The 16,191-nt window shown below is 40.4% G+C and overlaps 1 protein-coding gene across 1 annotated transcript in view; it reads right to left on the bottom strand.

Annotated features, from left to right (window-relative positions):
* The window catches only part of LOC140545532 (receptor-type tyrosine-protein phosphatase S-like), a 187,556-nt gene that overhangs the window by 37,310 nt on the left and 134,055 nt on the right, over nucleotides 1-16,191 (bottom strand). The window contains exons 13-18 of the mRNA XM_072668328.1: nucleotides 15,627-15,820; nucleotides 14,270-14,296; nucleotides 10,421-10,538; nucleotides 8,102-8,692; nucleotides 5,961-6,055; nucleotides 2,202-2,455 (exon numbers count right to left, since the gene is read on the bottom strand). Of these exons, the coding sequence (XP_072524429.1) occupies nucleotides 2,202-2,455; nucleotides 5,961-6,055; nucleotides 8,102-8,692; nucleotides 10,421-10,538; nucleotides 14,270-14,296; nucleotides 15,627-15,820 (1,279 nt within the window). The remainder of the gene's footprint in view (nucleotides 1-2,201; nucleotides 2,456-5,960; nucleotides 6,056-8,101; nucleotides 8,693-10,420; nucleotides 10,539-14,269; nucleotides 14,297-15,626; nucleotides 15,821-16,191) is intronic.

Genomic DNA, 16,191 nt, shown 5'->3' with positions numbered 1-16,191 from the left:
CCCATGATGGAGAGCATTTGTGATTTTCACTGCTCAGCTCAGCATCAACAGGCAGAAAGCAGAGAGCAATACAAACTGACCAGTAGTTTGAATTATTAACGTTGCAGGAACTGAACGAATCCTTAGTGTGCTTGCCTGTGTGTGTGTGTAGCAGTGGGTATGTGGATATGCGTGACTGATATATGTGTGGGCATGTGCGTTTCAGTGCCCTTGAGTGTGTGTATGTCAGCGTGTTCATGTGTGTGTATGAGGTGGACAGGAAGGATGTGTGTGTGTGTGTGTGTGTGGTTTGCATGCATGTGCTCCAGTGTCCTTGAGTGCATATCTGAGTTGAAATGTCTTTGCAGATGGATTTGAAAAGGTTTGTGGGTATAAATCTTAAGTCTGCATCAGAAAAATAATACTGTCTTGTCAAATGAAAGCATATTTAATGTGATATTCCTCATTAAAAACATGGTTTAAATTATGCATGCCATAATTAGGTCCATTAGAATAACAATTATTCAATATATATTCAATATATTTTTCATACTTTTCTTTCAGTATTTTTGTGGCAGGAAGGTTGATATTGTATATGCATTAGGCAAGGCAAGGGAGGGGAACTTGAGAATCTTGGGCTGGAGTGCTGGGCAGCATCAGCTGATGAAACTTAAAGCCAGACCCTCCCCCCTCTTTCCCCCTTGTTAAGCAAAGATCAAGCATGAGTTAGAAGGAGGAGATGGGGTGGTTGTGGGGTGTGCATTTTCAGAACAAGAAGCTGAGGGAAGAGGAGCGTTTCTACAGGGTGTGCAGTAATGGAGAGGAGGGGTTTGGGTGTGAGTGAGATTTCAGTTGATAAAATTACTAAAAATAAGTAGAAATGGCAAGAAATAGGTTGAAAGATTCTAGAATTCTCTGGCAAAAATTTCACACTGATAAAAGTTTTATTAGACACTATATTTTCACACAAATGTTTGTGGACACTTTATCTAATGAATGCACTCAGCCACTTTATGTTGCACGCATTTGCTGACACAGATGTGCAAATGCACACACACACACAGCTTGTCTAGTCCCTGTAGAGAAGTACTGCCAATAGAATAGGACTCTCTGGAGCGGATAAGCAGATAAGCATTAGCCTATTGGCTCTATGCCTAATGCCAGGTTTGAGCTAGATGAAGATAAAGCCCCCCGAAATTATTCAGTGGAGCAGTGGAACTGTGTTTTCTGGAATGATGGGGCTCTATCCAGTACTTTTGGTGTGAGTTGGGGATGAGGTGGGGTGGTGATCATCCACCATCCTGACCTCACTAATGCTCTTGCCACAAAATGCAACCAAATCCTTACAGCAATGCTCCAAAATCTAGCAGAAAGTCTTCCCTGCACAGTAGAGACAGTCACTCCCACAAAAATACCTTGATTTTAGAAGAAAGAATAAATGAGCAGGTGTCCCAATACTTTTGTCCATACAGTGTGTATTGTTCGCAATTGATAGGCTTGTACTGCCCATATCAATTCTGGAGTAACAGACCTTTTTGACCAGAGGTGCCAAAACTGTTACATAGCACTGTATTTATTAAACGCCACAAAAGCAGAATGCTGAGGTGATGCTGGGGTACTACGCTACAAGCATCTGCATTTTATTTGCTTATATATTGTTTATTTATTGTTTCTACATAGCTACAAATGCAGAACTTTTTTACATTTAGAATTGTCTTTAAATCAGAAGCTGCAGAGCTGGATATCAGCCCACAATGGGCGTATAAATGCATCCCTAGTTTTTATGTGAATCTTCGCATACATCCTGCTACGTAATATGCTATATTCATATTGCCTTCCATCTGTAGGTCTAATGATGGTTGCCTTAGTCATACTCATTGCATAACTCAGTGTGTTTGTGTTTATGCATTAATATAACTCTCCTCCCTACGCAAAATCTGCCACACTATAAGACATTATTGCATGTAAATGTTGATTATAATAAGGTTATATGTATAAATGCATTTCCAACATATCATCGCTGACCAATGAAAACATGTATCTCCAAAATGGTGACTTTACAGGCAAAAACATCCTTAACTTTAAATGGAAGTCAATGGAAAACAAGATTCCATTCCAAGTAATTTAGAGCATTTCTATTGGTCCATTCTTTTTGGAGAATAAAATGAGAAACTCTTAAAATGCCTAAAATGACTTTGTATGTGTGTGTTCTCTGTACTGACCTCACGGTGGTCCTGGTGTCCAGTGAGGGCAGTATGATGGTGATGGTGGTCTCCGTTTCTCTGGTGTGGTCGATTTCGGGCCGGGTGATAAGGATTGGTGGAGAGGTTTTGGCGTGGATGCGGTGCCTCAGGCCGCCCATGTTGCCTTCCGGGCTGGTGATTTTAAAGTCGTAGCTGGTGTCCGGCATCAGGTTGGGGATGACAGCTTTCCTCAAGCGAGCATCCACCTCCATTTTCTGCCGGTTATACTCCACCTGGGAACACATTTACATTTATATTTACATTTAAGGCATTTAGCAGATGCTCTCCTCCAGAAACTACTAAACCCAAAAGTCAGTATGGAGACCAAGAGTGACTCTGTTCGGACACCCAGGGGAAGTTCGTTCCACCACTTTCCAGTGCCAGGACAGAAAAAAGCCTGGATGCTTGTCTTCAGTGGACCTTAAGGGATGGCGGGTCAAGCCGAGCCATACTTGAAGCCGAATTGGCTTTTGACCATTGCCATCAAGTATTGAGTCCATTCTTGGCTTCGTAGTCCAACATCAGCTCATACTCAAGTAAAAGTACTGTTGCTTCATTAAATAATGTCTCAATCAAAAGTAACTTTCCACTAAATAAAATATGGAAAAAGTATAAAAGTCTTGTTTGTTACCATCTGTGCTCTGTAAACAGGGCTAGAAACTCCTCCACATGTGCTCATTAGCAAGGGAAGCTATAGTTCGAGGTTCTTTGTGGACATGAACAGACTAGGCAGGAACACACCTAAAGTAGCTGTAAAGTTCTCGCCATCATCCCTCAGCTTCTCTGCTCTGCTCCGCCATATATTTTCTTTAACCTCAGCATTTTATAGTGAGTGTGTAGCTGCTCGTCACATAAGCATTTGTGTTCTGCTACGAACAAGATGAGCTGTTCTGCTGCTGTCTTGATGCTCATTGGTTTGACCTGCAACCAATGCAGAAAATACAGCAGGCTCGAACAGAAAATGTTGTCCGTCAGTTTGGACATCATTATAATATGTGTTCATTTTCAAAACTTGACAAGTGTTTTTTTAAGTTTTATAAGTTACTAAGTAACCAATCAGCAGCACAAAAGCTTCAAACAATGGAACAATGAAACTAAACAGAAAAAAAGGATTTAAATGCAAAAGACTAAAATGCAGCTTAGTGGAGGCAGAACACTGTAATTGAGGTTTACCATTAAAACTATTCAGCAAAAGTACAATCCATCAAAACTGCATCTGAGAAAATGTAGATTCTACCCATCTATGTTGCTAACATGACCACAAAGAAAGAACCTTCGGTATTTGGTATTACAGTAAAACCTTGGTCAGTTGTTCCATCCACTGTATAGAAGGCCAGCAAGATCTGAACATCATTGTATTTCATTTGCAAATGAAAAACGCCACACTTTCTTCTCTGGCCGTACAGGTAGTGCTTTTAAAACACAACCCTTTAACTGGGACTGTCAAAGCCAGGAGGAAAATGTGCTCATGAAAACTGGACTGGATATTTTTTTTATGAATAAGGTTTTTAATTAAGCACTTCTAAAATCAGATTCCATAATATGAATCTGCCTGTGGGCAAGATGAAAACAGAAAACTTCAATAAAATGAATAAAAAAATAATAATCTGGTAACCTCAATATGATCACAGACCATGCTATAAATTGGCCATCACTAATGTGTTTTGTTTTTCCCGAAAGCTTATTAACTAGACTGGATTGATGAAAATTGCTTACAGGCGCATAAAGGTAATGCATAATGAAGCAAACAACAGTCTCCCATTGGCAGCATTTAACTGATTTATGTGGTTCCAAAGAGAACACTGTCACACAAAACACAACTTTTATTACTCCCACTGGAAAGTGCAGACTTACAGCAGTGTTCAAGCTGTGTAAATCACATAGAGCTGTAGAAATTCAAGAATTCACACAGACAGCACTGCGGGTTTATGAACATTTACATGTTTAAGGTATACACTGTATATCTCGATGTTTCTGGACGACCCTTCAAATGAATGACTGACCAGGTGTCCCAATACTCTTGTATAGCGTATTTACTGATGATATATTTACATAATGTTCAACTTTGTTGTATCTTTTGTTGTTTATTTATTGATCAATAAGAGATGAGACTATGAGCAGAATGATACTACACTGCTCTAACCAATCTATGTCCAAATGTTTGTAGACACCTGCTCACCCAGCCTTTCTTCTGAAACCAAGAGTGTTAATAGGGAGTTAATTTCTCATTTTTTCCTGAAATTACCAGCCTCTACTTTTCCGGGACGGCTTTACACTAGATGTTGGAACAGGTACTGGATGGAGCTCCTTTACTTTAAAGAATCTACAGGTGTGATCGTCATGACATGACAATGTTGGACTTTCAACTGTTTTTTTTTTTGCTGGGGCCTGAAAGAGTGACCACAATTATCACAATCATTAATAGCAAAAAAATGATTTAACACAGGTTTTAATATTATTGTTGTATAATCAAATTGTATCATCAAAATGATACATACTGGGTCAAATATATACATATACCCAATAAGATTATTAATAACTTGACTTGAGTTATAACTTGAGTTATAACTAACTTACCAAGGCCAAGGCCTCTAAACTTCCTGTTGGTGATCATGATTGACTACAGCTGGTAGCTTCTCTGTTTCTTTATATAAAAGGTTTTGTTTGACAGAACTCACTGGATTTACCAACAAACTGCTCAGTACTGAGAAGGAAGACTGTAAATTTACACAAATCAGGAATTTCTCTTGGAGCCAACAACTGCAGATTTCAAGCTCATCAGTTCCAACAACTATATGTACATACAAAGTACAGTGAGGTGTAGCCCCCATGCAGAGGTCTGGAAGAAGACCCAAACCGTCACCTTCGGTTGAGAGGAAATGGGCTCGGATGGTCAAGAGCAACCCAAGAACCACCAAATGCTGAACTGGAAGCTGTTGGAACACCAGGGCCACTGTTTACAGTAAATCAAGTTTCACCTCACCATGGTTGCTGTCAAAGTAAGAAGATCCCTAAAATAGCACCTTTAAGCTCTGCTAAATGGTTGCAGATGACCAAAGAAAAGGCATTCTCAGCGGAGGGGGAGTCTTATGGTCAGATTGAGATCACGATTGAGATTTATTTAGCCACAATGACCAGAAGCATGTTTGGAAAAGTAAAAGTGAGGCATTTAACCCCATAAACACTGTATTGTTAAACATGGTGGTGGTAGTACCATGATCTGGGGCTGTTTTGCTGCCAGCAGATTCATTATGCATTAGGTCATTAACATATCAGTTTTGATTAGCTGTCACTATTAGCTAGTGACATTATGAATAAGACTTAAATACCATGCAGCACGTTTAGTGTCGTGTAGCACTGTTACCGACCAGTTTTATGTATCTGTAAGTACTTTTATAATTACAAATTACAGCACAGTCTATCCTTTTTTTTGGGGTTGTTGTGGGTATCATCAGCACTTAATCCAAACAACTGCATGTATTAAGAAAAGACAAAAAAAGCTAACTGATAAGTAGCTGTTTGGGTGTCAGTCCACTAAGGTATTATCTAATTTCAAGAATTTAGATTTGGAAATTTTATGGGGATTTTTTTCCTCCTGTTTTTTGTAAATACAGTCTTTGGTGGGAGGTAATGAGCATGGAATGGGGGACTGTGGATTAAAAATGAAACGCTTAGGTTTAATGATTGCATTATTTTATGACTTTATTTTACAGCTATGCGACATAATGTGATACTCACAGTGAAGCGGTAGGGGGAGCTGCTCTCTGGGAACTCCCACGTCAACAACACACTGGTCTTGGTGGCCAGATTTACAGAAAAGTTCCTGGGCACGTCTGTCCACAGAGAGAGAGAAAGAGAGAGAGAGAAAGGAAATTACCCTCCATTAATCAAACGCTAACGGAGCACACGTCAGAGTGAATAAGAGAGAGAAATATTAGAGTTGCAGAGATCAGGGCTGTGTGGGCTCCAGGCTCCGGTGGGCAGCAGTGCAGGGAATTCTGGGAACAGAAGAAGGTGTGAGCATGACGGTAACAGTTGGTCGGCTGCAGAGGGCCACATATGTCGCCGTGGCGACTTTCCAGAGAGAGCTGGCCTAGTTTCCTCATGAAGGCTTTCTGAGAGGAGTTTGAAGTGGTTAAGACAGACATGGACAAAGACAGGCGAGCCGATGAACCAATGGAAAAAAGCCAAATTCTAGATTGCCACACAACACACTGGATTGAGGGATAGGGGAGAGTGTTAAAGAAGTACTTCAGCGCTTCTCAACACATCGCTGCTAGAGCAACTGCCCATAGGCTTCTACTGTAAGAGTACACGCAGTGATGAAGCTGAAACAACGTTAGAGTAATCCTTTAAAGGAGTCAGTGAAAAAGTAAGCAAATGAATCAGATACATATAAAGGCAGAGGACTGCGGATATCTCCCGCCACAGGTGCGTATCAATGGAAAATGGCTTATTCTGTGTGCCACACAACAAACTGGAGTGGGGATTGGGTGGTGTTAAAGGAGAGTTGTGCAGACAAATGAGAGATAAATCAGCAGAGGGATACTGTTAGGTAGACAGGACTAAAAAAAAACCTACCACCATTGACTTACCTTTAAATTCACACCCAATCAGGACTCATACTTACTGCTGTTTCTCCACTTACCTCTGTAATCACTGCCTTAGCGACTGTTACCTGTGCATCTGTAAGTGTGCTGAGTTATAAAGTGTCCCTCATTCACTCCATTCGCTCCATTCATGACGAGTGAGGGCAGGAGTGCGTGTTGGACGCAAAAACGCCCCACCATAAGTGTCCCAGTCATATAGGTTGGGGAAGGGTTGAAGGTGGAGGTAGGAGGTGGTGGAAGTGCTGGAGGTGGTGGTAGTGGTGGTGGTGATTTTCTCTTATCCATGTTTAGGATGGGGTACAAGGGCACCATAAGTGGAGAGGGAAGTCTTGAATATATTGAAGGGCCCAGATCTAGACAAATAATACAATACTGTGCAAAAATACGGTGTGTTTTGTGTGTAAAAAACATTAAATCAACTTAGAATACAAGTTAAATGATACTGGGAAAAATATCATGTTGCAATATTCAAATGTTTTTTGATAAATATTGCAATATCTAAACACAAATATGTTGGGAAAAAATCATATTACCATACTTTACAATTTGTATTTGTAATATCTAAAAACAATTATTGGGGGGTAAAGTCACATTGCAATATTTTTTTTTACACTGCAATAACTGACAAAAACAATTTTGACCAAAACAACCTTGAAGAAAAAAATGTCACATTGCGGCATTTTTAGCTTTTTGAAGTAAATACTGCAATGTTTTTAAAAATTGGGGAAAAAACACTTTTATATTTTTGCTTTTTTTAAGATAAATATTGAATATCTGAAAACACTTGAACATGTAATATCTGAAAGCAAAAGCTGCAGTTACGAATACAGGTTCTAAATGAGTGAATTAACCCCTGATCTAGTCTAGTTTTAGCTTTAGTGTCAGTGAGCAGGGCTGCAGATTGAACAGAAGGATATGTAAACATGCAAACTTGTTGCTTTTTGTTACATTACAGAAAAAGTCCATTCAAAACATGGTGTTTTGGCAGCTTAGTTTATATGGCCTATATGGAGTGAGGAGTAAATGTTTTGAAAGAGTATTAAAATTAAAATTAAGGGGAATGGTATAGTGGTATCAATAAAACCTGTGCAAATGTGTTAATTGGCAATTATCATTATTAGCCCAGAAATTCCATATCGCTGCATTCCTAGTTTACCTGTCTCAGGTGACCTAAGCATTTGCACAGTATTGTAGAATTGATTATTGATCATTTGGTTGTAAATGGGCTCAGGACTTCGACTCAGGACAGGGAGCTGAGAGTTTCTGTACCTGTGTCGAAGGCAGCGGTTTGGTAGCGCACACGTGGGCTGAACGGGCCAGGTCCAGCCCTATTGTGGGCACGAATGCTCACTTCATACTCCCGGTCAGGGTTCAGCCCGTGGATGGTATAGCTGGAGTCCTGAGACATTAGCATAATTTGTCGTGGATCCTGCACATTTTCTGCCTCTCCGTACGCAATCGTGTACCCAGTGATGACGTTGCGTCTACCTATATCTAGAGGCAGCCAGGAGAACTGCAGCGAGCAGCAGGTGGCGTTAGCGCTCTCAGAGAGCAGCGGAAATCCATTTGGGGGATATTCAGGCACGTTCACCTCCTGCAGGACATCTGGGCTGTACCCGGAGCGCCCTCTAGCAGACAGGAGGAAGAAGTAGGTGGAGCCAGGGAGCAGGTCAGTAACATTGTACTGGCGCTCCCGAGGCTTAAGGTCAATGGAGAAGGATGGGGTGTCGTTCTTCAGGCCGTAGGTCAAACGGAAGCCCAAAATGTTTGATGGAGTACCGGACCTGTTTTGGACCACCCAGGACACCACAACGGAAGTTTCCTCGGTCAACTTGACAGACAAGGATGGAGGGTCAGGGACTGAAAGAGAGACAAAAAGAAAGAAAGAGAGTGATGACCTTCATACATACATTACTTTAGATTATTTAAAAAGAGCAACAATTTCATTTTACACATCTTTAGTTTTCCAAAATGTGCTTCTACACCCAGTGTGGGGAGTGGGGGGTGGGTGTGTGGACCTTCGGTCTTGCACTGCATTGATAGAACTAGATTTTGCACCAATCTCTGGAGTTATTTAACAGCTATTCAAAGAAAATAGTAAAAAGAGATATTTTTGCAATGTGTTAAATAAAAAAAAACTTTCTGAGTAAATAATAAAATACTAAGACAGTGTGTCCCTGTAAATATTCTTAGTTTGACAAAGCAAACACTCCTGAAAGTGTGTGCTTTCCCTTCCCCTCACTGTGTATAGTACTCCAGCAGTACTGCTATTAGAAGCTGGGAAAATCATTCTGTACATTTAATATTACAGCTCCAAACACATGAATTTCACTATTTCTGTCAGTTTGTTTTATCCTGTGCATTTTACTCCTCAGATGGTGTTAATCTGTACTCCTAACATTACTAGCCCATCACAACCGAATGGGTCTGTCAAGAAACAGCCTAAAGCACATGGTTCAAATTCAGTCAGTTTTGTTCATATTTGTCAACAGCATAAAATAAGCTGCTCAGCCACTGACCAAATTGTGAGAACTGGTTGAGTTTTGTTGCTTTCTAGGCACAGACCCAGCTTTTAAGCAGAGTTCACATATATTCTGAACTGAGATCAGACTTAATGTTAGCCAGCTTTGTCCACTCCACAACCAGTGTTGTTACAACACCCAATTGGTTCCAAAACATTTCCAAGATGATTTAGGGTTATGCTAAAGAATTGCTGAAGAGTTCCACTGGCAGCAAGGCACGCCCCAGAGCAAGAGGCTACCACCACCATGCTTAACAGTTGGTATAATGTTCTTTGGGACAAATGCCTCTTATATCCTTCCCTTATACAAAACAAACATGAACATAAATATTTTCTACATATTTTAATGTACTATATATATATATGGGGCCTATAAAAAAGGGCCTATAAAAAAGTATTTACCCCTTTGATGTTTTCCACTTTTATTGCTTATACAAATGGAACCATGGGCAATATAATTTACTTAAAAAATTATATTTAATTGCAAATATAATCTACAGAGAAAGAGAGAGACAGCCAGTTTTGGAAAAGTTTGGTCAGGCTTAGCCTCCCTTGCTAGTTATGAACTTTTGTGACACTGTGTGAAACTGTGTTTGCAGAGCTCATACCCTAAAAGCCATTGCTGTTTTATTTTGCCCCAATATGTCACCTTATACTAAACATTAACTTCTATTCACTGAAAGAAAAAAATAACTTGTTGCCATGACAATCACCATTTGGATTAATATAAAGCAGGGGAGCGGCTTTCCTCCCTCATGTGGTCCTTGAAAAGGATTAGAGATGTGTTTGAAGGAGGAACTCGCTCTAACAAATACTGACAATCTAGGAACCCTTACTAAATCACAAAAAGGCAATTTCACAACGTGCCCTCGGTCTGGCTGCCATGGATAAGCCCTCAGCAGCTGTTCAGGTTGTGGAAAGAAGGAAATAGAAGGAACCTTCTTGTAGCCTCCCCCACACAGACAAAAATGCAGATGGCATGTACCCACACATATACACACATAAATTGGCACTCTCGTTGTCTCTCCCTCAGACACATTCACACACTCAGTTACACAGACACATACCTATTCCGGGGGTCTGGACTGTCTGTGCAAGGCTACGCGCTCCATCTCCTTTAATAGTGTAGGCAGCTACTGTAACAGAGTAGGTGGTCTCAGGCTGTAGCCCACCTACGATTGCTTCCTGTAACGCAGAGACATATGCACCTGCATCACGGTTTACGGAACTGAACATCCTGCCATACAGTTTTACTGATATCACTGATTTTCACTGGTGCTCAACTATGGCCATCCGCACTGATACGCTACCATGTATTAATAAATGTCATATTTAGTAGATCCAGTTTGGTAGATTGAATTATTCCTATAACAAAAATATTTAAAATCCCGGAAACTCTGACTATCATCGCTGTCTAATCAAAACAAAAAAAAAGATCTCCAAAATAACAGTTTTTTTTAGAAGAAGGAGAAAACGTCTTAAATTTTAATGGAAGTCAATAGAAAAGATTTTATTCCAAGTTTTGGAGCATTTTTATTGGTCCATTTATCATGAACGTTTGACACAATGTAAAGAACAACTGCCAGATTCAAAGTCAAAATGGAGATACAAGCGACGATGTGTTTTCATGTACACACACTATAACCAGTGCTTTTAAAAGGAACAGTTCGATTACAGTTTAATGACGTATTTTAAAGGAACAGTTTAGCAAAAACAAAATAATAATAAAACAAATAACATGTATTCATTACCTACCCCAGATACAGCTAATTAGCTAAGTTTGGTATCTGAATTTAGGTTCTTTCTTTTACAAGATGCTAGGCTAACATCAGAAACTGTCACTGATCTTATCCATGTAAATACGGATTAACGAAAAATATTTAATTTCCTGACCATTTAAGCTAAACATTTAAGCTAAAGTTGGAACTACTGCTATCATCTCCACGGCATCCGATTTTGTAGTCCGATTCCAAATGAACCATTTTCAAACTAGACAACGATGTGCGGAATGTGTGAGGTAAAAATACTTTCCGTACACAGAGCACTGTAAGTCATACCATGTTCTAATCCACATCGATTTTGTCTGTGAGAGACAGTTTTGACATGTATTTATAATTGGCGATTGATGACCACCTAAGTCCAGTTTTTTCTTTAGCAACATTAACATAGCATCTCCCCTTGCAAACTAAAGAAAGAGACTGAGTGATGTACTAAACATGCCTTGGGTGATGGACTGCATTTAGGGTCAGTTATAAATCGTAAAACTATTTCTTTAATATGTTCATATAAATCAACAAGATCTTAGCATTCTGTCAACTTTGCCAAATGCCTCAAAACGTCAGCACTCATAGGAAGCATTTTGGTTGTTAATTTCATCATTACTGTTCATTAATGTCACTCTAAATGCTACACAGCTTTCACAGACCTTGTAGAATCCACAGCTCACTCACTCATGTTTAGCAGGCTGGAGAGTCTCCCCAAGTGGGTGCTATCAGTAGTCAAACAGCTTTTGATGCTGTGCATCAGTGACACTGTGAGTCCTTGCTTATAGAAAAATGACCATCACTATTATGGTAATTATGGTAGTTTGGTTATTTTTTGACAGCTTCTTGATTTGTCTCTTGCTCTTTTGTAACCTGCGGCTCATTGCTTATTATCTAAGGGTTAGGTTGTAGAGCTTGTAGCAGTATTAAATACCTAAGAGGTTTAACCTGATTCCATGCATCATCTCATCTCGTATGCGGGTGGAGGAAAATAAGGTGAGGGATCTTTGGCAAAATGGTGTCTTTGGCAAAAATAAGAGAAGTATTGCAGTTTTATTAGTCCATGAAAGGTTCAGTAATGCAGGAGAAGATTTGTGCAGCAGTAACTTTATTTTACTGTTCTCTTCTGTTCTATTTCCATAAAGTAAAAACAACACATTCTCTTCACAGACTCATTAAGTACAACTCATTATAGATTTCATAAACTATGCTATCCTTTTTTCCACACTTTGTCCCTTTGCAAGTTCATCCAAAATGCCTAAATACTCACTTTTATGATAAATTATACTATTTTATGATACTGCTCATTAATTGCAACACCACACTAGGGGTTGGAAGACAACACTGCTTAGGAAGATGAAGAGCAGGAGTGGATCATGTGGTTAAAGGGTGGAGACTGAGTGAGGAATAACGCTGTGGTTATCACAGAATACATGCATACTAGAATACATGCATACTGATGTTGGGGCCGATACCAAACAATTGTCTTTCCGCACGGTTGGCAGATGGTGGACGGCACATTAAAACCTTTGCAAGCATTACTTGGTAATGCATCATTATGCAGGGATTCTGTAATTCACTCTTTTACTTTTTGGAATCAAGCACATTGAAAGCACTGAGAACTGCATTGCACTGAACTGTGGAAACACAACCCAAACAGGGCTGCTTATCTAATGCTAAAAACTCCATCACTTCGGATGCGATTCCTTTAGCTTTATGATGGTTGCTGCTGTATTTTTGGTGGTGGTTAAATGTGGTCTGCACTGTTTGCTGTGTGCTGTTTTGCATAGAAGTGAGTGGTGTTTGTTAGCTCTGCTGTGTTCTGATACTTGGCTGATGCGTGGCTGAGTGTGATGCACTCTCAGTGTATATCTGGTGAGTGGTGTTAGAAATCTATACTCTGCTTCCCCATGAGACACATTAGTTTTACACATTCTATAGTTATTTGAATTTGAGTCAGATATGGTTAAGTACAGCACAGTACAGGAGTACAGCACCGGCTATAAATGGGTTTCTTCAGCCGCCCGCAAGCTCAGTAGTTCAATCTAGCTGTTGAACAAGGAACTGCAACGTGCTATAATCAAGGAGCCTCGTGCAGAGCTACTGTAATCCCTAACTCACAAATATAATCTGATCGGCTTTCAGGATTGGTTAGGGAAAGTTAGAATCAACAAAGCAATCTCTAATGCATACAGTATCATGATACTTCATGAGAAATTTCCATGAAATTTAATATTTATCTAATCTAAAGTAAGTGACTTTAAAGTCTTAAAGAACTAGTTATTTCATACAGAAATATGATGACATTTTTCTTACTAATTCATGACTTCTTAAACCTTTTTGAGGCAACTAAATGACGATTTTGGCTAATATGCTCAGAAATAAAATTGGTGACAGTCTACGTTTAGTGTTTGTTAGCATCGTTAGCCTAGCATCAGAAGAAGATGTCAGATAGTTAATATGTCTTAGCTGATTGAGTGCATCTAAGGAAGTCATTAATCACACTAATTTGTTTTTTTGGCAGAATTGGTCCTTTACTAACTGTTTCCGCTTACAAACTGTACATTTACAATAGAATTTCTCACTCAAAATACACATAGAATAGTATGTAGGAAAAAGATAAGAACTGGCGGTGCTTGGCCCCCTAACAATCTCCATTTTTTAATCTGTATATTCCAAGGGTTTCCAGTGATGGGCCTGCACGGCTGCACTCTAGCGCAGTTTAGACTAAGACCCTCCAGCACTAGAGCTGGACACCCGTTCGTTCGTTCATTCATTCATTCATTCATGTCTTGCCTTCCTTTGTTTTTTTTTCCCTGCCAATTTCTCTGATCGCTGCTGCCTGGCAGCTCACAATCAGAATTAGATTTGCTTGTGTGTGTGATGTGTACAGAAGCTGTACTGTACAGAGAGCACTCAACGCCACTTGCTCTAATGAACTCTCCGCTGACGGCCTGAAAAAGAAAAAAAAGCGCTGCCTCATGCTTATCTGTCTGTGCTGTGAGACAGCGCAATCGCAGCAAAGTGAAGGGCAGCGAAGGCTCCGCGAGGAGATTTCATAACCAGCTTTACGCAATGACACACACACACACACACACACACACACATACACACATACAGTTCCGCCTCACCTCGTCTGCCTGCCATACTCACATATTCTGCCGCATCATCCGTTTTCCACTAACATAGTGCCAGCAGGAAGAGAGAAAAAAACACACACCGTGAGGGAGAGCGAGAGAGAGAACAGAGAGAGAGAGAGAGAGAGAGAGAGAGAGAGAGGGAGAGAGATAGTGAGGGAGGGTATGTGAGAAGAATGAGTCAAGAACAGGGGGAGCGTAGGAGTGAGGAAGAGAGAGAGAGAGAGAGAGAGAGAGAGTGAGAGTGAGAGCAGGATTTTTGTGAAAAGAGAATGGACGACCCGCTGGAAGAGCAAGAACAGATGAAGGCTAGCTTGCAGCAAGAGAAAGAGAAAGGAAGAGAGAGAAAGAGAGAGAGAGAGAGAGAGAGAGAGAGAGAGTCATTCTGATTCTTAATTAAAATCAATATCTCAGTGGTCATCCCTCATGTGTAAAAGATTAATGTTACAACAGTAGTCAGGGATTCTGTAAATATGCGTAATTGACTTCTCCAGGCCACGCCCACAAGTGCGCTACTGTTACAGGCTTGTACAAAAGTATTGGGACACCTGCTCCTACACTGTTTCTTCTGAGAACTACTACTACTTTTTGAAACATTGCTGTGAGCATTTGATTGCATTTATCAACAAGAGCGCTAGAGAGGTCAGGATGCTGGATGATCCCCAAACTTATCACAAAAAAAGCATGGCGTCAACAGGTTCATGTTTATATGATTCTGAGAGTCCTATTCTATTGGCCTGTACTTCTCTACAGGGACTAGACAAGTTGTGTGTGCATTTGCACATCTGTGTCAGCAACGGGTGCAACTGAAAGGAGCTAAATACATTCATTAGAAAGGGTGTCCACTAACTTTTGGACATGTGGTGTATATGAATTTTGTTGGTATCTGAAACACCAATACGTTAGATGAGTCCCCCATGGATGACATCCATAAGCCTTGGATGCCCATGACCACCAGTTCACTGGTTGTCCTTTCTTAGACTACTTTGGCAAGTATTGACCATCACATAGTGGAAACACCCCACAAAACTGTTCTGACCCAGCTGTCAAGTCATCATATTTTTGGCCCCTTCTCAAATATGTCTCAGGTTCTTATGCCTGCCCAATTGTCCTTCAAGAACTGCCAGTCCACTTGCTGTCCTAATACTCAATCTCATCTTTTGAAAGATGCCGCTCTAGATGAACAAAATCACTTCACCTGTCAGTGGTGCTAATGTTATGGCTGATCAGTTCTAAAAGACTTAAAGAGTTAAGAGCTACTGAAATGCTTAGTAGTCCAAATAAGAGAGCAGATTACAATCCCGTAATCATAAGCGTAATCATAACTCTTAGTGATGAAGGTGGTCATGGTGGGTGTGGTGGGACCACCTCACCTGGGCATCATCCAGCATGATGTCTCTGATGCGAGGCAGGGTGCGAGACTCCCCGTTCTCCAGGCGAGCGTAGTGCACCTGGTAACCACGGATCTGCCCGTTCCGTTGCCCTGGCAACACCGATCGCCATGACACCCTGATGGCGGTAGAGTTCAGGGGCCGCACCTCCACCTGTGATGGTGGTGCCCCTGGAACTGAGAAGGAAGAACACAACAATTAGGACGCAGGAGAGGTCAGAGAAAAGGCTGGCCATCCATTGTATGTATGAGCAAAGGCTCTTACTCAAAAAACAATGGATGCACGGAGTTTAATGTGTCTCTTAGTTAATGAAGTAGCAGAAAAAAGGAAAATTAGATTTTTTTTAAATCAGAAATATCCTTCAATGCTGAAATGACCCCATCTTTTCACTAATTCTATTGACTTTATTTGCATGCAGATATTTTATACATTTTGTTTAAACACACAGAATTATACTGAATTAATTGTGTGTTTACCTGACCTTATACTGACTACCGATGACTAGCCCTAAGTCTGGCACAATTAAACGTGCCTATGGGGCAAGTTG

Source organism: Salminus brasiliensis, chromosome 23 (genome assembly GCF_030463535.1).
Source record: "Salminus brasiliensis chromosome 23, fSalBra1.hap2, whole genome shotgun sequence".
NCBI lineage: Eukaryota > Metazoa > Chordata > Actinopteri > Characiformes > Bryconidae > Salminus > Salminus brasiliensis.
This window is presented reverse-complemented; position numbering and strand designations above follow the sequence as displayed.